Source organism: Rhagoletis zephyria, unplaced genomic scaffold (genome assembly GCF_001687245.7).
Source record: "Rhagoletis zephyria isolate East Lansing unplaced genomic scaffold, Rhagoletis_zephyria_1.1 Rzeph_scaffold_09872, whole genome shotgun sequence".
NCBI lineage: Eukaryota > Metazoa > Arthropoda > Insecta > Diptera > Tephritidae > Rhagoletis > Rhagoletis zephyria.
Genome location: NW_016166950.1, coordinates 1 through 22,713, shown reverse-complemented (window position 1 = coordinate 22,713; position 22,713 = coordinate 1). Strand labels below are relative to the sequence as shown.

Here is a 22,713-nt window from a genome sequence, read left to right as displayed (position 1 = left end):
ATAGTTCTAGGCTTCCTGAAAAGGAAAAACATTCTGCAAAATTTCGCCGAAGAAACAATTTTTTCGAAAAAGTCGAATATATAAAATTTCTGAAAAAATAAAAATTCAAACTTTAATTTTTTCGACTATTTTAAATGTTTTTTTTCGGCGTAAATTTGCAGAACCTCTTTTTTTTACAGGAACTTTAGAAATATTGAAAAGCTACTCAGAAAATTTTAATTTTTTAACTTTTTTTAATTTAACTTTTTCGACTTTTTTAAATGTTTTTTTTTCTGCTTAATTTTGCAAAACTTCTTTTTTCATTTTCAGTTGAAAAGCTACTCAGAATAGTTTTATTTTTTTATATTTTTCAAAAATTCTACTTTTTACCCTTTAAAAAATCGACGTAATTTTACAGAACTCTAGAACTAGAAAGCTACTCAGAAAATTTTTTATTTGCCTTTTTGCCAGATGTCGTATGCTGCATGAATCTGTGATACACAATTTTTGAAAAGATTTTTTTTTTAATGTCCAGAACTTTCGTGATATGCGGTTTTGTACTCTAAACGACGATATGTACATACATATGCAGTTAATCACAACTTTGTTTTCGGAACCAAACAAAAATCCAATCTAGACTACCAACCTACCAATTGAAAAAAAACCTAGCTACTTTTGGTAGGAANCTTTTTGTTTTTTTGTAAATCGCAAAAATTCGACAAAACTTTTACCTTTATCCACTAATGTATAACTCAGCGTGCTTATGAATACATATCATTAGGTTTCATTAGTAAGTCGAATTTATCAGATTTCAGGTAAAATTATTGTCGAATTTTTTCGATTTAAAAAATACAAAAATTTTTTTCAAACCTTGGTAGCGACGCCTAAAAATGCGGAAGCATGAGAGGTCGATGATAACTTTTGACATCAGCCAGGATTAATTGCGACAAGAAGTCAGGAATGGAAAGGCAATATGTAAGGCAAAGGTAAATAATATGTGTCTCTCTCGCTCTCTTTGAACTATGTATTGACTTTCACCGGTTATATAATAAGGTTAGAGCGTTGTGCTCCGGCAAATGAGGCTTGGTTATGTGGGTTAGTTTCATAGAGATTAAAGCTGAAATTAACTCGTAAACGTCGGGGAATAACCATTAGACAGCCGGCTGACCTGAGGTCGGACATTGTACTGGGAGTATAATTTTTGTTTTTGTCTGTTTTTAGTATGAAATGTGTTCGAATTTGATTTGGTAAAATTATGTATGCCTTAGCGTTCAGGCATTCAACAGCTATAAGCTAAAACACATTAGTAATAAGCCTTATCCAAAGTAGCCCGAAAACAAATTCACTCGAACTTTGTTCATGTGCCCGTAGTAAATAAACATAAGCGAAAAGAGAGAAGTGAACGGTTTCGGGCTAAAATCAATATAACGCTGATTAAATGCAACGTTTAATGGTGCTGAATGAATATGAATCGACAAAAATATCGGTAATAATTCTGATAACAATACTTGAGCCGTTATTTAGTTTTAAAGTGGCATAAGTCACTTCGTACCTCTGTGCTTAAATAACCGGCTACTTGTCACCGAATGCATTCGTAAATCGCTCTATCGTCATAAACTAACGACAAGACCTTCTACCTTTGGTTATTGAAGTTTAACGAATAACCGACGCGTTAAGATATAAGTAACTGGTAATTTAAGCAGAAGAGCTATGCACTGACTTATGCCACTTTCAAAATAAACGGCTCACTTACTGATTAAGTGTAGATAAGTGAGACTGACAACTCATCGATAATGGTATCAATAGAGATTTCGACTGAGAGAATCATAACGTACACACCGCTTCAGTTCGATAGGTTCATCTTTGAAGTGAAAATTTTTTAGCGCCGTTGATGAGTGAGTGATTTGAAATTTGATGAAATGAAAAACTCACCATAGGCCTATCAGTGTGTGTGTATTAATGTTAGGGTGCGTCTACCTAGGGTGCGTATCCCTAACCGGCTACGTGTCTATAGTGATAGCAAAGCTACATTCAAAGCATTTTCCAGCCCTCTATATGCTTCCCGATTAGTTTCCCAACGAAACATCTGACCATTTGACTATAGTGGACTCAGTTAAGATATTAGGAAATTACTGCGAGTCAAAGATCTATTATACTGGCTCCAAAAAAAGTTCGCCACAACCTTAGGCCATTTATGAACTTAAAAACACCCTTGTCTTATTCCAGATCCTGGATGAATATGATAACCGCTTCCCGAAGTAGTCTCTGATCTATGACACACGGCAATCGCGTATGTTCCAGCCACAGAACCTGAAATTCTATAGGTAGCCTGTGAAATTCCTTAGACCTAATCGACAAAAATTCAACAGTATTTCCGAGATTCCTCTAGAGGATGTCATAAATGTCTTATCATGCATTTTTCCCTTAGGAGCCCTGCTGAATATCCATTTGATGGACCATAGAGAGACTTTGCACCATACAGGCTCTATTGGGATCGACATTTTGCGAGAGCGTTAGCTCTTTCAATGCCATTAAAAGCCTCATATACCGATAACCATCAAAGGGCAACCGTGTTATGCTTATGTTATGTATAATAGGGTTTAGCAGTTTTCTATCGGCCTAGATGTATGTAGTTTTGAAAGGGCCCAGGACTTTTTGTGTTTCCTGAAACCGGACCCAGCCTTACCATCCTCTTCAAATGCATTTATTTCATTACACTTACTTCATCCGTATACCAGACTTTGGGTGCCTTTGCCAAGCGTTGTTACTAGCTCTCTTCATCCCTTTTTGGAATTATTTATGCCTAGCTATTTCGCGTTTTGCGGTTACTCAGTCTTCGAAATTTCCTGCGGGGGTTAGGTGAAATAGATTTTGCTTCTCCTGAGGAAGAGAACAATGGTGGAGTTCAGTGGTTGTTTTGGCACACCGTTTTTTTGACAGACCGTTTTCAGAGATCCATTTCTTAGCCACTGCCTGTATTCAAGAAGCAATGCTATTCTAACTGCAGCCGACCACGTAGATGAGAAGCTTATCTGCATAGCCAAAAGCGTTAAATCCGTTACCTGTTAAGCTTTCGAGGGCGAGTTTTTTTACAACTAACGATATCGAGAGTGTGAAAGACGATCAGTTCGGAGGTAACGATGATGAAAACTCTTCCCGCTCGTTGGAGCCGCGTTGGCTGAAGAATTACACATTGAGGCGAATATTGCGGTGGAAAGTAGTAATGAAGAAGGTATGGACTTTGTCAAAACAGAAGCGGGCGCAGAATTTTGCAATTAAAAAGCTGTCGTTGCTTGGAAGAAAAAACCTCCGGCCAGATACGGCTCACATATACATTATATTTCAGTTAATGCCAGAAGAAAATTTTGACTGTCTAGCTGAAGAATCGTAAATGTAGCCCAACACAAATCAGCAATTATTACCTCATTATTAATTTATGTTAATTTATAAAGAGAGGTTCATCTGTGCCATACAAAATATAAATTTTTAAAGGCATCCCAATCCCAAGGATATTGGTAAATCCGTCAAATGTTCTAGCATAATCGTAATTATATTAAGAATAGCTGACCTTGTCTAATGGGCGTCGCGAGGCCAAGTCGGATCACTTATCGCCTCCCAGCTAGTCGCTAATGCTAGAGTTAAAATGCGTACAGAATCATGCTGGCTATTAGGTAGTAAGTATTTAACTATTTGCATTAGAAAGATGTGTGAGTACGTAGTTGAATGTATTTAAAGCATATGCTTGCCAATCACACTTGGCAGCCGCTACAGAGGCGTTACCAACCATTTAGTGATTTTGCAAATTGCGTACTTAAGTATCCTGCAGAGAAAGCTACTAGTTGTGAAATAAATGTTACCAGTTTGCGTTTCAGCACAACTAGTTCACGTTCTATCCTTTTTCAATGTTATCGACAGGTATTTGTAACATTTCGAGATATCTATTGTCTGCATTATTGTCGCTTTGGCCAGTGTTGTCATTCTAATCCAGACAACTGCAGTTAATTCCCGAGATATTTCCGAATTAACGAGCTGATCCAGAGCAACGCTGCCATCGGTCTATGCTTTCATTATAGCAAAAGTATTGATGCCATTTGATTACTGGTTGGAGTTGTTTACAAATTTATACAAAGAAACGGGAAATTACCTTTTATATGTATTTTCACAAAAATTCACTAAATGTCTAATCGCTTTGCTTTAAAGTGTTCAGTTACTAGCTTAAAACTAATGGAAAAATAAGTTAACTATTACCAACTTCAACGCACTAAAAAAATAGTTGCAATTTTTTGTGTTTAGCTTCTAGGGAGCGACACCAGCGCTCCTCGTTGACTATAAAACTAGTTATGGTTACAAATCAAGCAGAATGTCGTCAAGTTTGTATCAGTTTGTAATTTTGTCTGGACATAAGTAAGTTGTATTTTTGTGTGTTTTTCTTGCACAAGTGCCTTTGTTAAAATGTTGTTGATATCATGTGCGCGTTGAGCGTTACGATTCCATTAGTGTTGAAAACAATTACATTAAAAGGCATCAAACCAGAATTACCGCCGCCAATATACATATGTATGCAAACACAAGCACACATGTATGTACATATGTATGTACTTACATGCTTACATATACATAATGCACTTTCGGTTCTAAGCAGTTGTTGCATCATGGCTTCAATCAATTTACAATTTTACGTTAGCTACTAATGGCGTGAGAAATTTTTTACGCTATGCTGCAGTACTTAATTTTATATTTTGCTTCGTTGGTATTTTAACGTGGTCACGAGCTGGAGAGCTTTAGACTTGAAGACTTTTCAATGGAGTTGTTACTAACGTAAGTGCATTAAAATGTCTGAGGTCGTGATTCGGTTTTATAGAAATACAAGTTTAGACATTGCAAAGGACTAAAGAGTAAAATGTTAAATCTGTGTTGAAGAAATCGGCTGACTTGGTTGATTAAACATTTAAGGCTTGTGGAACGAAATCTGTTTTCTGTGAAGTGGTTCAATACACACATCTAAATATTATGATTAGCATATGGGAGGCACAATAGTTACAACTGAGTGAAAAAATTACCTACTTTTTATAGTTGACTTTTACTGCCGCTAGTTGAGAGGAAAAACAAAGATTTTCTTGCCCGGTGCTTAGATTTTTTCACAATCCTTTAACTCTTGTTTTTCTGCGAAAGAAATATCGATTTTTTCTCCTTATTTTTTTAAGGCGAAAGTAAAAGTCAAAGTCTATCACAAAAGCCTTTTTCAGCAGAAAATAACCGTTAGTGGTTAATTTTTTAGTTATTCATGAAAGGCAAGTTTAAAATTTGAAAGTACTTTTGAACCTGAAAATCTCTGAAAAATACTGACTAGCGCTCAAGGCATATTCAACGTTCTGAGAAAAACCCGAAATATCTCGAAAAATAAACACGAGGGATATCGGTGGTGATGGTGTGGCCTAGTTGGAATGTTGCCAACATCTGCATGCGTTTCCGTGTCTGCGGTGAATGGCTCGGAGATGCAACCCGGTGCCCCCTGCCCTTACCCAGTGTAACGCATGATTTATTCTACTATCTCCAGGGGCCAGGCAGTCGTTGTCATTCTCCTGTTGTGGTGCCCTCGGGTGGATTTCTGCTGGCGCTCTGCCGTGGTCTGCGCGGGCGTAGCTCCGTTGGCATGGTGTTAGTGGTTTTATTTCGCTGGCTTTCGCTGCTCTTTATGGTTGCTTTATGTGTAACGAAGGTGATAATGTGGCTGCTTGTGTGCGCTAAATTTCCCAGTGCATATTTAATCACCACAGCGTATGATAATCAAAGGTGCCGAATAAGTGTGTGTGGGTAGTATTATCTTATCCTGCGAGTTGTTTCGATGCTATGCTGCGATATCGTCCGCGTATCTAACGAGGTATGTTTCATTTGGCATCTCGGTGTTTACTACGCCGTCGTTGGTAAAATTTCGCAAATCCGGGTCAAGGATTGACCCTTACGTTGCCCCAGATGATAGTTTGATGTGGCAAATTTCCTTAGCGCTCGAAAATAGCTTCCTATTATGTTTTTATAGATATCTATACCCCTAGGAGTTTTGCCTTTTTTCTCTGGCGCTTCTTTCATATTGGCTGATCTCCTGATGTTGAGTAGCTTTTTAATGTCTAGAGCATTCAGTCATGTATACATTATATTACACTAGCAGACCCGGCGAACTTCGTCCCGCCCAAAATTTTTATATATTTTATTGAAACTTTTTGGTCCAACATTTTCACCAACAATTCACGTTTACGATTTTCATTGGCACATTTGTCTGCTAAGATTAAGGTTTGGTGGTCATTTGCCGCTTTAAATAACCTAAGGAAAGTGTTATATCCGTTCTTGAAATTCTCCAGTTGTGCGGCATTTCATAGCACGGTTATTCGCAAAGCGAAATAAATTTTTTCCTCTTCACTCCCTGGCGGCAACAATGACCCGGTTCTATAGTGAATGTCCTAGAAGCTTTACAGTATAGTAGGTGGCAATTTCAAAATGGGTGCGAATCATTGTTCTACAGAAATGCAATATACATATACTTATTTCAGACGAAATACCTTAAAAGTTTGAACGCATAATAATATTGGAAAATCACATCCATTGGGACAATTGCAACGCAGGAGCGTTCGATATACTCAATGGTGCAACAGGTCGATTTAATCTGACCTTCACGGCCCCTTTTCTCACTTGGCTATTTTTAGTAATAGCTCGACTTCAGCACCACTTGGCAGCACGTTTTTGCAATAGTATTGCATACATATTTAAAACATTAGCCAAATCGGATCATAAATAAGATTTTTAGTAATAACTCAACTACAGCGCCAACTGTCGGATTAAATTGTGAAACTAAACCATCCAGAGACCCACTCAAATACACAAAAAGTTTCGTTAAAATCCGTACAACCATTTAGGAGGATTTTACTCACAAACACACCTACAGAAGAATAAAAAAATTCATTCAAAGATAGCTAAAGGTCGGTAGGTTTGTAGGCCTCACACCCCTTTTCAAATAGCCCAAATTTTCTCCATGAGTATGGGCTTGATTTCAACTATATACATATCTCCATACGAAGTTCCAGTACTGTACCATGAATACTTTCAGAGATATGCAGTATAAAAATTCGATTTATATGGGAGGAGCCACGCCCCCCTTTCCAACAGCTGCCCTCTTTCTTCATGAGTATGCGATTGATTTCGTATATCTCCATACCAAGTTCCAGAACTCTACCATGAACACTTCCAAAATAGGCAGTATGAAAAATTCGGTTTGTATGGAAGATGCCACGCCCCCTTTTCCAATAGTTCCAATTTTTCTCCAAGAGTATGCGATTTATTTCGTACATCTCCATACAAAACTCTAGAACTCTACCAAAAAATTTCCAGAGATAAGCAGTATGAAAAATTCGGTTTGTATGGGAGATGTCACACCCCTTTTTACAATAGCTAAAATTTTTCTCCAAGGGTATGCGATTGATTTCGTATATCTCCATACCAATTTCCAAAACTCTACCATGCACACTTTCAGAGATATGTAGCATGAGAAATTCGGTTTGTATGGGAAGTGCCACGCCCCCTTTACATATAGATTTTTTTTGGTGCGGCAGGTGGCAGTTTCAAAAAACGGCAGGTGGCAGTTTCAAAAAAATCGGTTCAGCCGCTCTCGAGCCTTGCGAAAACTAACAAACGGTTCTCAATATATATTAGTTGAGATATATTATATATTATAATTATATTTTGACAGTATCCGTTGTTTCTGATTGGCGCAAAAAAATCTTGCCTAGTGACGAATTCGCCCCTTGATATGGTCGTTACTTAAAGCTATTTATATTCGAAATTGCATGAAAATTGGAAAACAGGAATCTATAAGCTTATCCAGGCAAAAAGCTACCTACGTACCGAATTTTAAGCAAATCGGACCATAAATACGATTTCTTCGAACAGATCGGTCCCTGGTCCACTTCTCGGACAAAATGGATCATATATGCCAATATATGCTAAAAAGCTACCTACGTACCGAATTTAAACAAATCGGACCTTAAATACGATTTTTTCGAATAGATCAGTCCCTGGTCCACTTCTCGGAAAAAATGGACCATATATCCTAATATATGCTAAAAAACTACTTACGTACCGAATTTTAAGCAAATCGGACAATAAATGCGATTTTTTGGAATAGATCGGTCCCTGGACCACTTCCCGGAAAAAATGGGTCATATATGCTAATATATGCTAAAAAGCTACTTACGTACTAAATTTAACCAAATCGGACTATAATAAGATTTTTTCGAAAAGACTGGTCCCTGTTCCACCTACCCAAAGCTATTTGTATACAAAATTTCATGAAAATCGGACCAGCCGTTCGCGAGATTACCTGTTACAAAAAAAAAGGGACTTCTCTTTATATAATTAGTATAGAGTATAGATAAATAAGTATCAAAAAGTAGCCTAATATTTCTGCGTGCACGCCCTCTGTGTCTGACGATATGTTTTAATTTTGAGAAACACTGTTGGAACTAAATAATATTCAAACAACTCCCTTTTGATACCTAGTATATGTATATGTCTTCAACTCATTCCTTGCTTTTGACTAATGATAACTATATATTAAATATCTCTACCTAAGACAACAATGGGAAAATGACTGAATGTTCGACGAAAGGCGTAGAAGGTGCGACTGTAAGAAATGTCGAGTTATTGAGTACTGCGAACAGCAAGAGCACGAGATAATGTGCGACAAATGGCAGAACCATCTAGAGTTACCATGAGTGCGAAGCGGCACAGGTACTTCAGGGCGCTGGTACAGCGCACACAAAGTTCAGTTGTAAAACAGAAAGCGACAAGTGCAGATCTCAATTGCCTTAACTAATTTTGTAAAGTGTTGTAATTGCTTTAACAAGTATTGTAAATTAGGTGTTGTACAATTAAGTTAATTGTACTGAAATTTGGTTATTTTGAGTGTTTATTTAACAATCCAGTGATACGAACAGAAAGATTTTTGAAAACCGTGAAGTATTCAAGGATAATAAATAGTAGCAATATGTAGTAAAATCTCAAAACTCAAATAAAAAACTGTTTAACCTAGCGTGGTTTTAACGTAGAAAAAAGTTGTTCGTAGTCCCTTATAATTTGTTTCGATAGCTTTTGATTTTAAATTTTAGAAAAGCCATTTAAAATTAAAATCGTGGGGCGCATAAAATAAAATTTAAGTGATACAGTTCTTTTTTTCTTTTTTTTTTGATTTTTGTCTACCTTTAAGTCTTTTCTGTATAAAATTTTGCTACGTTTATGCGTTGGTTTATTTCACTAAATCATTTCATGAAATGTACTTAGCAGAGTTGTGAAAAATGCATTAATTTTTGAATGCATTAATGGTATTTGAAGCCATAATGTTAATGTAAAAAATTAATGCATTAATTTATGAAATTTAATGCAAATGAATATTTCAATGCATTAATTCTGAAAAATGTAATGCTAATGAAATTTTTTTTTCATTAAATTATCCAAGCTAATGCTAATGAAAAAATTTGAATGCACTAAAATGCTTAATACTTTTGCTCGTTTGCATTATTAAAAACCATTAAGTTTTTTTTCTAGTAAAATATATGTAAATAACCTCTTTTGGAAGGACTTGGAATAATTACTAATAGTTTTTTCAGCTTCATTATATTATATGTATTTGTAGAAAAATTCTTCTAAACATTGTCAGATGTTTTATGAAAATTAAAGCCAATGTGCATGCAACGCAGAGTGCTTTTATAGATTTTTATGTTGATTGTTGATGCATACCGATTACATATATTAAGTATGAGCCAAAAACGGACAGATAGCCAGTTTAGCAGCGCATGTACACGACTGAGGACCTACTCTGATCTAAATCAATCAATAAACCGTTTTTTAGTTCCATTTGACAATGTTATTTTACGTACTTAAACTGAGCTTGACATAGTGAAAACCAGCCTTAACGTCCGTCACTATCTTAAAATTCTACCCTCAACGTCAGCAAAGAGTTTTTACTTTCAAAATAAAATTAGTTAATGGGTTTTTAATGCTTGTTATAATTGTAATGCAATAAATTATTGCAATAGCATTCATTTAAACATTTTAATGTTAATACAAAAAAATCATTAGCATTATTTCTTCGGAATTAATGCATTGAAATTTTCATTTACATTAAATATCAAAAATTAATGCATTAATCTTTTTCATTTACATTAAAATGTTATGCATTAAAAAATTTAATGCATTTTTCACAACTCTGGTGCATAGATAAACATACATACATACGTAGTATAGATTTAGGCTCTTCGCTAGAAAGAAATACATGCCACATGCATAAGGCGCAGTAATAGAAAGGCGCTTATTGAAAACAGCGGCATGCACAGCTGCCACATGCAAATTCCTAAAACCAAAATCATCTGTAAAGGAATTGTACACAATGTACTCTATTCCCATGCCAATGGCAAAGCTCACGCAATGCGTCCTAGTTGAAACTTTTTATAGCAAACTTTTATTATATTAAATACTTTTACTATACTGTAAAGTTTCTACTAGGAGGAGGTGGTAGAATTAAAAATATACTAATATATTTTCATAAAGTATTAAATTAAATTAAATGTCAACCACAACCGCAGATAAAATTTCTGCACTCAAGTTATGCAAATAAGTATGTGGAGAAATAAGAAGATTTTTCTAATGGAATGTTCCACGCTTGAGTGCACTTTATTGTTTAAAATAATAATAAATTAAAATGTCAATAAAACAATGTGCAATTATGATACCGGTGTTGCAAAAATGTTTGATGTGTACATATATATGTATTATAGGAAAAAAGTCAAATTCGTAAAATTAATTTTCATAAAGCGAACAAACTAATAACAGCCATCAATAAAATAACAATAAATTAATAAATGTGGCGGAAATGGGAATTCGATGAGGTGAAATATTGAAAAAGTCAGATGAAATCATTGCAAATATGTATGTAGTTGGGCATGTGTGTATACCAACATACATATATGTATTTAAATGTATGCATAAAATATATGTGAATAGTAATTGAAAGCGCCTAAACTAAATACAACATTTCAAAAACAGACTTTTTGGAATTATGCATGGTGAAAAAAATCCATATAGCTACACAAATATATACTTAGGCAACGTGTACGGAAACATGGAAACACGCATCGTTGAGTTCTATTAATAAGCTTTTTACTACAGAATTCGCATTGCCATTATAAAAAGTTACTCTAGAATTTACTTATGAGCGCATACCATTCATATACACATACGAATACATTACTATGAGCATTCCGTTTATTGCATTTCCAAACTGCATTGCGCTCATAAAAAAATAAAAAATAAAAATATAAAAATCATTGAAGAATCTGACAAATATTCTAATGATTAGCATTGGATTTGTGGATTCTAAAAATATGCAAAATCACACGTCATAAATTTTGTTAGGCCATTTGTAATTGAAACACAAAAAAAAAAAACGTTCAATGAAATTGATATAAAAACTATTTTAATCCTAATATTATTCTCCATCCAAAGGCGCGGGTATATTTTGATCAACATTTGCAAAATACTATTGAATATTTACTATCCAACACACATCCGAGTACGAGTATGTATGTTATTCTAAATAAATTCTGCAATTCATCAACAGCGCTCTGGCATGCTGCATATTTCATTTAAATACCTACTCATACAACCCTGCAGGAAATGTATCTAACTAAAAGTTAACTTGAAGTTGATTAGGAAGAACTAAAGCTCACTATTATCTGTATATTTTCTTTGAGGAAAGCTATTTAAATATATATTTCTATGGCGATGAGCGCGAAATAGTCAAGCGTGGTTACCTGCATTAGATGCCAACTAACTTGTAACCAACTATCTATGAGAAAAACGAAATATTTTTATTTTTTATTTTTTATTTATTTACTTAAATTTATTTACAAATTTTACATTACATATTTCTTTACATATTCTGCTGTAGGTGGTCCCATATTCGAACACCGTCAGACATAACTTCAAAGTGATAATTTCGATCTTGCTCTTATTTGTTCTCAATCCGAAAAAGTATTTGTGAAGTGCAGAAAGAAATTGTATTCCTAGTAAAATTTGTATAAGAATATTTAAATAGCAACTTGTTTAAGGAAACAATCTCCCGTTTACGTCTGCATTACTACTGCATTACTTGTCAACTAATTTCAAGTTAGCCTTTTGTAGTTAACTTAAAGTTATATATTTTATAGAAATCCTCCAAACAAGCTAACTACAAGTGGGTTATTTTTTCATCAATTGATAATTTTTTCTACGGGGAAATGATATAGACTTTACTATCTGCGGCTGTCAAATAATAAATATTTGCTATTGATAAATACATACATACAGACACTCTTCAAACTTGTATGATCATTGCTTTGAATATCAAAAATCCAAATTAATATTCTAATAGCCCTTGATTATGAATAACAGTGTAAATATACATAGGTGACAAGCTCTAATTCATAAAGCTGTATGGAGAAACCGGAGAGTGTATGACAAATTTTATAACCACTACAAATTGATACATAAATAAACATATGGCATATGCAAAGTGTCGCTTCGTTAGCGAGAGTGTTTTTAATAAAAGCAAGTGCGTATTCTAATGGTTTAAAATCGAAGGGGTTACACAAATATATGCATGTTAGTTTATTGATATATATTAGGGTGGTCCTTAAAAAAATGAAGTTAATGATTTTTTCTCAGTGTAACCCCCTCGATCGGTAATACCACGGTCACAGATATCAAATATAAATTTTGGTACCGATTGGAGTCGATTAAGGCGTGTCACAAAGGCGTGAAAGGCATACTGTCCTTTGCAGAGTCACAAAATTAAAAATAGATTGATAACAGATATGACATATACATTTTGGTACCGATTGGAGTCGGTTAAGATGCCTTCTGAATTTCGACAGGGGGTTAAGAATCCCATCGGGGCCAAAATGTGTATGTGATATCTTCGACTACAGTAGCATAGACGTAGGGGTTGAGGCTTAGGAATTCTGATGTAAAAATTTGCTTCCTAAATTTAAGGGCCCCCCTAATGTACATACATACAATTTACAAACACATCACACACTTTCTTCAACAGTGCATTAACTGAAAATTTTTTCGTTTGCCAGAAAACGTAAAACACTATATCTATACCTTCTGGACAAGAGAGATTTCACTTGGGATATTTTCAGCAAATTACAATAAAATTTTTGCTCCATCTGAGAGTTGAATATAAGTTATTTGAACATTTTTGGCGCATAATATCAAAAATGAAAATAATTGATTTGGTGCACTTTTGAAGAATACGTGCGATATGCTCAAATAGCATCACAGTAAGATTCGTATGTGGAAGTATGTATTATTTTCTCGTTATCATATTTTTTCGCTTTCTAGTTTGTCCAGCTTCTACTACAAATTTTGCAGTATAGTAGAAATATTTTTATACCCGAGCGCACTTGTGTATCGAAAAAATTAACATCCTTATTGGGCCCCCACTTACAACTTGTGAACCCTCATATTTTTTTCATGCCAACGTAGACCCGAGTCGAGTCTCCCGTTTACGCTTTAAACCCATAACTTTCTTATGGTATTGTTTAAAAGTCTATGGCTGTTCTTATGAGCAACTCGCACTCAGCAGTAAATTCAAAATAAATACTTTTTCATATAAATATTTCCTTTCATGTTACATTTAAATAAAATAAATAAAACAAAACAAAACATAACCAAAATAAACAAAAAATTTAGTAACACCAATCTTTTAACCACAAATTACGCCGACAGCCTATAAAAATTTCGATAATTAACCTCAGTCGCGCACATCTAAGTTCAAGGGGATTTGGTTGTTAACAATGGCGCTCTTTGATTTCGATTATCTCAACCATAAATCGTTTAATCCAAATGTTTTGGTAGGCAACTGGTTTGAAGAGCGCTGCGATCGCATGGTCGACAAGAAGGCCATTGTGCCAGGTGTGTATGGACATTCCGAATGTCCCGCTGAACATAGTCTTTATGACGAAACCTATCAGCGACCAGTGATGGAGAAGCAATCCTTTCAGGAATTCAAAAGACAAGCCTTCGTAAATCGACTAAACAGCAATGAAACCCATTTCAGAACGAAAGACTCAGACGAATTCTTGAATAATATGATTACCACATCGGACATTATGTATAATATACGGCCGGCAAAAGCACGAGCCGAAACTGCAAGCGGACAAAAGTTGATAGAGAAAAATGAAGATTTATTAGGCACTTACAGTCATACGACCGAGACTGGTATACAGCGGAGCAAATTGCAGCACGATCGTTTGGGCGAACATGCTAGACGATATCAAACCACGTACAGTAATGATTTCCAGCAGAGGCGGAGCTGTCCACGAGAAAAAACTTTGAGAGAACGTTGCCAGAAATGTAAAAAACCGCCATTGTTCACCACAGATGAGTGAGTACCTTTGAGAATGCGCGGAAATATTTGACAAATCGGCGAAATAAATTAAAAATATAAAAAACTGCAATTCCTTCTAGGCCCTTAATGTAAAAATATCCAAACGTTTCAAAAGAACAGAAACTACCGTAAATACGTTCAAATATACTTGGATATCTGCCAGACGAGATTAAAATTTTTTGACATTTTAAGATAGAAACTGAGCATGGGTATATTTATTTTTAACCTTGCCTTATTATAGACGGTCCGTCTGACTCGCCTGGTCATTTATGTACTGGTTGACTTGCCCTTCGACTAAACACAGTTAAGGAAGGACCCACTGAGAAGGACCCAGGGTAAAACCAAACCACATTGGTAGAATCCCAAGTTGGGAGCTCTCAGAAGGCAAGTCAAGGAACCCTTCAAGCTAGTCAAGCTAACGGAAACTACGGAATATTGGGACGAGAAAAAACACCTAGTAAAGATAAAAAAATAGCTAAGTTAAGTGGAGCTCATGGCAAAGCTTCTGCGGTCACATAAGAAGTTTATCCAAGACCGATAAGCTAAGGAAAATTTTATCTAAAGGTAATACCGCACAAGGAACTATTGGGGACGAGGATGGGATGTGGGCACAAAATAGCGAAGAATCATTCGAGATGTTACTGAACGCATACTTCCCGGCAGGACCCCCTGAGTCGGAGCCGACAGAAATGGAAACCGAAGAGTCAGATTTTACTCTGGAAGATTTAGTAACGCTACGAAAAATCGAATGGGCGCTACATACTCTTCCGGAATTCAAATCACCAGGCAATAATGGTATTTTGTCAGCTATGGTTCACAAAGCATTTTAGTATATATTGAGAGAGCACTTTTCTCAAGCAGATATGCAGCTTTGGAACTCTTTTCGCAGCCACCCTACGAGCATCCTGTCTAATTGTGCACCCTGCGGATTCCGCTGGTTGGCACAGGCGTATTTTTCAGTGTTTCGAAATTATTCCATAGGGAATTTCGCAAAAAAAAGATAAATAGTAGATTTTTTCAACAAATTTGCATTTGAGAAAAGGCACATGCAATACTTTTTTGGAACAGTAACTTAAGAAATTCGTGATTTTCTTATACTGAACATATTTCATTACATACATATGTATATGTCTATGTATGTATCTATGTACATATGCACATATACAGATGCGTGCGCATGAATAAATGCGTTCACGGCTCATTGGTTTTTCCCGCCATAAATCTTAGCATAAGCTGAATGTGCCACATATGACAAAAACTCCAAAGCAGACGCATAACTCGAAAATCCGAAAGGATAATACATTATAAACGTATCCATTTTTGCTTTTTTATTTCCCATACATGCATAGTTTTCATGGAGGAATACATGTGGGAGCACAGACTTGACTTACTTAAACATACTCATTAACAGACTTAACTTACTTACTTAAATATGCACGTCTAGGATAGAATACGACTCTGGGTCCAATGCGACCCTGAATTAAACGACGCTAACTTACTGAAAAATGCAACTCTACAAATAGAAATAACGGAGTTACAGTTACTTTCTAGAAGTAAGCGAATGTACAGCTTAGAAGATATCGCTAAATATCACTTTTAAAAATAAGTAACTTTTGTGCCACTAAGTACTTTAATTTATAAATATTAAACATTTTATCAATAAACACTGTCGTTTGTGCCACTAAGTACTAGTGTTTTATTCGGCATCCTACATACATGCAAGTAAAAAGGAAGAAGTAAGCCGCTGTGTTGTAGTGATTAGCAGTGCGCGCTACCTTACCGCCGGGTCTGGGTTCAAGACTGGTTCGTTCGTCCCAATATCAAAAAGAAAAAAGAAAAGAAAAAAGTTTTTTTTTTTGTAATATTGGTCGCCCCTCCGCAGGCAATGGCAAACCTTCGTGCATGATACAAATAAATTTTTGTATCTTTTTATTTCGAAAATCATGTTTCAGCTCCTGAGTGATAGTCTATTTTAAGATCGACTATTGTAACAAAGTCACAAACATTAGCTCATCACCATTGTCTTTTAAGATTTTGTGTATTTTTCTAGCACTTACAATCGACTTTTTGTGCCACATGTTGCGGCGTACTAGAAATCACAACAATCAGAAATTCTGACTCCTAAATTATTTCTTAAAAATACTTGACATAAGCATCTGTGGATGTAAGCCTTTAGTCATCCGCATCCGTATTGTCATCCGCAGATGTCTAAAATTCCACAACCGCATATTCTTTACCGAGAGATTTCTGAAAGCGATCGACCGGCACTCAATTGATTGTTTCCTACGCTGCGAAGTATAATCTCTAAGGCTGGACATAAATGTGCAGACGAAGAGCTGGTAGGGAGTACGAATTCTACATTTGGATATCCGCAATACTAAGTACGGCTATGTGGTTTTGTTAGAATGAAGTTGAGTCAAACATTCAGCTCCGCTCAAATTAGGAAAAGACCAAACGAGGTTTGGGCTTGAGCATGTTAAAGTTTAAAGATCATTTGACTCGGTATCCATGGATGGACAATGAAAGCAAGGGCTCCCTCCGATATACGATTTTAGTGCCAGTTATATCAACTTTTCGCTGAAATAACACGAAATAATACTGCTGCCAAGTCTTTTGGCCGCCCTGCTGATGGGGTTGTTGAAAAAGTTGGTCGGTATAACGTTAAGAGGTATTTAAATATACATAGATAACATAAAATTCCCAATCTGCGATTAAAAGAGTTAAAAGCTCAAATTCTGCTTTAATCCCATGGACCAAAATATTGCTATTATTTTTACTGCAGCTGTATGTAGGCGCCTTAATAAAATGGCACCTTTGGCTCAATTTTAAGCGTACACTTAGCTTCGTTGAACAGTTTTTCTCACATTATTTTNCCGATATACGATTTTAGTGCCAGTTATATCAACTTTTCGCTGAAATAACATGAAATAATACTGCTGCCAAGTCTTTTGGCCGCCCTGCTGATGGGGTTGTTGAAAAAGTTGGTCGGTATAACGTTAAGAGGTATTTAAATACAGATAACATAAAATTCCCAATCTGCGATTAAAAGAGTTAAAAGCTCAAATTCTGCTATAATCCCATGGACCAAAATATTGCTATTATTTTTACTGCAACTGTATGTAGGCGCCTTAATAAAATGGCACCTTTGGCTCAATTTTAAGCGTACACTTAGCTTCGTTGAACAGTTTCTCTCACTTTATTTTACTTACATATACATATGTATGTACTACTCCTTACCAGCGTTGCCGCGAGCTTGAAAAAAAGTATCAGTTGTAAAGCAGAAAAAGTTTCGAAAAGTATCAAAAGCCAACATAACTGTTGTTTTTTAAACTTTTATTTAAAAACCAAATAGTAAATAAAATTTTATCATTAAATCCATAAATATCAAAAAAAAAAATTATATTTCTTGTTTTAACAAAAACAAAGAATCTGTATGCTTATTTGCATAACGAAAAACGAACGGGGTTAGCGGCCCTACTAAACCACACAAAACATATCCTGAGATTTGTACAAGTTAATTTTGTGCAAATTACTATACAATAAAATTGCGCAAACCTTATTTTGGAGAAACGTTGCTCAAGTAATTATGTGCAAGAAATATGAATGTGCGTTCTATATTTTGAAAGCTTCAGCTTTAAAACGCAGAAAAGAATATACATTTTTTTTTCTATGCTCTTATCGATATTTTACAGCACGATCGGGACACCAAAATCAGAACTAAACTAACAATTGCACAGTTTACACATATGTAAGTGTTTGGCCGGGCTTCTCCTCTGATTTATGGCGTGCGCCTTGATGTTGTCACACAAGGCAAAGGGACCTACAGTTTTACGCCGACTCCGAACGGCGATTGTATTTTTATGAGAAGCTATTTGTCATGGCAGAAATACAATCGGAGGGTTTGCCATTGCCTGCCGAGGGACGACCGCTGTTAAGAAAAAACCTTTTTTCCATATTTTTTTCCCGATGTTGCTTTGACCAGGGCTTGAAACCAGGCGTTGAGGAGTGGAAGCGCGCACTGCTTACCACTACACCACAGCGGCCGACAGTTTTCGCCATACGTCAGACAAACATGAGCGCGAACTAGTAATATTATTTCAAAAATTCCTTTCTGGCAGCCAAAAGTAAGTAAATGGTGCAGTTGTGAATAAAAAAGTATCAAAGTACCAAACCATAAAGTTTAGAAAAAAAAGTATCAAAAATAATACAGTTGTATCAAAACGGCAACGCTGTTCCTTACGTGCTAACGCTTAACACAAACACCAAAACTTATCGGCACGTGTGCATCTTATTTTCGTGCACGAATATTAAATCATGAATAAAAGTAATAATCGTAAATATATTTTATGGGTCATCGCCATGTGAAGATGAGTGAAGAAAAAAGAAATCACAGCTTGGGCATTGCTCTTTGCTTCAGTTTTTCTTTTGATGTGGTAAACACTAGGGTCGTCGAAGAAAAAGTAAGTGGGCAAAATATAGTAAAACTGTGTATTTAGTTTTTCTCTCTGACGTTCAGATTTTTTTCGAAAATTACTTTGAAATTTGAAAAATGTCCTTTTTAAAATTTTATCCTTGAGTATTTTTGAAAGTTTTAATTTTATATTTTTTTTTTGAAACAATTATATGTTAATATACACGTGAACTTATACTCTAATTTCGTCCTCAAAAATTTATTAGCTTAAAAATATTAAATTAATTAAAAACGCATTGTCAGTACGTATACTTCCTTGCCAACAAAAAACTTTAATGTATTTAAATTTTTTTTTCTTATATTTGGTACTCGTTCTACCTTACACTGATTTTTTAAAATAATTTTTTGAATTAATCATTAAAATTTCATAGTCCATTTAAAATATCCTAACGGCAGAGTGAAAGATAAAAACGTTGCTTTACTATATTTGGCCCACAGTTTCGTGGGTATATTAATTGTTTCGTGTGTTTTGCAATTTTTTTAATATGGGGCGAAAACAGTTTTTCCTAGAAATGGTATAGAATTCTTGGAAATCAATATTTTTCGATCGGAAAACTAAGTTTGGTTATTGAACCATTTTTTATTAGTAACTATTTTTTTGTAATTTCCCAAATCTTCAAAAAAAGTGCAATGGGAGATCCATAAAAAATCATTAATAAAAAAATGGTAAAATACACAAGTCGGTATTATCAATGGAAGTCCCCTAAAGAGAAACAAAGAGAATTTTCGATAATTCTATACTAATTCTACGAAAAATTGTTTTTTCCCACATAAAATATTTACATGGAAAACTTTGAGCGCATTGGGCGACCTCTAAATATTCTTTGATTTCAAAGTAAAAACATAAGGGGTATATTTTTCCGATATAGAAAAATCCTATGGTGAGAGTATTGTAATTCGGACTTTACTTTTTCCCCCCGCCACATTGGTTTTGGGACCACCCTAATATACACACATACCTTTTTAAGAGTAAATATGTACGAGTATGCCCCTTATGGGTGTTTATATTTGTTCTACATCGTTATTTGCGTAAGTCTTTATTGCTGGCGTACTGGCGATGTTGATCAACTGACATCCTTCGTGTGAACGTGCACATCCAGCCAACTAGACAGACAGACAGTCAGCTGAAAATGCGAGGCGGCAAACGACCTAGCCAACCAAATGGTCGTTTCGTGTCAGGCGGGCACGTAGGTATGTATGTAATTTTACGTGCAACTTAATTTTTTGTTTATGCTGAGATAAGGTAAACGTTTTTCTTTTGTTGTCACTTGTTTTCCTCTGTTGCATATAACAGAATTTTTTTTATTCTTCTTATGTTTGTGGTAATTTTTTTTTTTTATTCAAACGGCAGGCTCTTTCACGTACTAAATATGTACCTGCTCCCGCAAAGCGTTGCCTAAGGAGAGCTATCTGAGAGTTCGATAGGACCAAAAACATCCTGCGATCCTACGCGGTGCATTGTGCCATCATAAAATCTTCGATTGGGGTTATTGTCGTTCACACCTTTTAATTGTCGTTTTTTGTGTGAATTTATTTTGCTTTGATGCTTTGGTTGAAATAAGGTACTCGTTGTGACTACTATGGTCGATAGACCGCAACATTTATGTAAATATGTGGCACAATTTTTTACAAAGCCCAAGACAGGACATGAGTAAACATACCTAGACATCCGCGACATTCAGTAAGAGAGTTATGCAGAGCATCCAGTTAGGTATTAAATGGTAGAGTTCATTAGCTCTATGTTAATCTCTCTAGACCGAGGACGAGGTGTTATATCTATGCTTTTCCCTGAGCTTTCGCAATTGACAATTCATAAGCCCCTACGGAAAACGATGTAGCTACGATTGCAAAAGGTTATATGAATTTCAATGGAACGTAAGCTGGGCCTTTAGACCCACGGGCCATAATGCATAGGCTTGCAATATTTTCATCAAGCTTTCCGAGGGAGCCAGCTCCCGGCGCCGGGGACCCTATTGTTGAAGTGGTAACACCAGGATTTGGCAATCAGCGAATCTACTATTGCTGACCCGATCATTCAGTATATGCCAGATCTGCATGATCGCCGACAGACTGATGACATGTATTACTCCGAAAGTGTCGGGTTAACTTGCCGCGTCCTCCGTATTTGTTCACAGCTTTACTTGTTAAATGAGGAAGTTTACAATCGGGCGCAATTCCCCGCGCTGTGTTAGCTTAGTTTGGAATTGGATGATTATGACAAGCCAGCCTCAACCGAAAGATCGGAAGAGAGAGATGTGGAATAAAAAATATCTCTTCCATTCTCGCGAAACTGCGAACTTGCTATGCCGATGACGCCGAGAAAGAAGAATCTACAGATGAGTCATGCCTATGTATTACGGGGTGATGAGCGAATGAGTGAGGAGATGATTTTCAACGCTTCCGTCAAATACCAAAATGCTGTGTAAAGCAGGAAAAAAGCTGCGGAAGACAAACACGCCTTTAGGGAGACAAAAGTCTAGCGATGATCAGTCATTAAAAATCGTGTGATTTGGTAAAAGCAGGATTTACTAACAAAGACCTCTGAGAAGCCTATGATTTCGAAGTAATTTTGCCCATGTTTGGACGGTCAGAAGCTTTTTTTTATCAGCAGCTGAGATTGCCTAAAGTAGAAAGGGAGAGAAAGTATGTAATTCATAGAGGCAATTATCGAGCGACAAGCGGATCTCAGCATATATTGAGCATATACGTAAGGAAACCCCAATGATCGTGCGATCGGCGCCAGATATTCAGGTGACAATCATAGACCACCGCAAATGAAAATTTTGAAGGACATGTGGTTGCTGCTTGAAGAAAAAAATTAAAGAAGCACTACTGGATGAAGCCCGGTGTGTCGAATTGGCAATTAATTGTATTTTTTTTTTAATAATTGGTATTGCTGTTGTGGATCTCGCGGAAACTACCAGCCGAGGTTCAGTTTTTTCAGAGGTAGATAAGGGGTTAAAGGCATCGACTATGCGGCCCGGAACTCTTTACGTAAAAGCCTTAGTACACTACGCAAGGCCCAATAGTTGGTTTACCTTGCGCCGTCTAGAGCACCTCTTGGGGGGCGGTGATCTATGCCTAATACTAACCATACGATGTTAGACGAATGATAAGAGGTTAAACTGTGAATGCATTCAACCCTAAAATGCATTTTGAGTTTAACTGAACGGTAATTGTAACTGCGAATTAGGCAAACTCAATCCGCAAAATATTCCCGAAACAACACAGACGTTGAACCATCCCAAGTCAGTTTTTCGGCGACCTCACCTAATTTTTTTCTATTCTGCAGTGATATTGGTACTCAGGGTGTGTCTCGCTACTAAAATTTTTAGCGAACCTGTTCTTTCCACTATTATCAATGTACATACATGCATATCAGATCTTGAGGGAAGGTCTATTTATAGACACATCACAGTCTGCGATTTTTACCTAGAATTATTTGCCAAAATATATTTATTTTAGTACGGACTCGGAGAAGAAGATTACCGCTACATATTTGCAGGCACAGTTTAGCTTCTGATGTACACACACCCATCCTCCCAAATGCTATATTGGTGCTCACCAGATGATACTTGTTTAGTCCAAACCGGAAGATTTTTGCTGTTTGGGCATGCTAAAGAATCACTGATAAATCAAAAGTAAATATTTTCTTCACTTTCGTGAAACTCTGGTATCAATAAATAGTCTGGGAAAAGTACTGGATTACGAGTTCTACAGCTGAAGATTTAGTAAACGAAGGATATATATACACATATATATATATATATATATATATATATATATA

At 35.8% G+C, this 22,713-nt stretch overlaps 1 protein-coding gene across 1 annotated transcript; it reads left to right on the top strand.

Moving 5' to 3' along the window:
• The first annotated feature begins 13,862 nt into the window (after positions 1-13,862).
• LOC108376091 (uncharacterized) lies at positions 13,863-14,456 on the top strand. The gene has a single exon (XM_017632269.1). The coding sequence runs from the start codon at positions 13,863-13,865 to the stop codon at positions 14,454-14,456; it is 594 nt and encodes a 197-aa protein (XP_017487758.1).
• Positions 14,457-22,713: the final 8,257 nt, after the last annotated feature.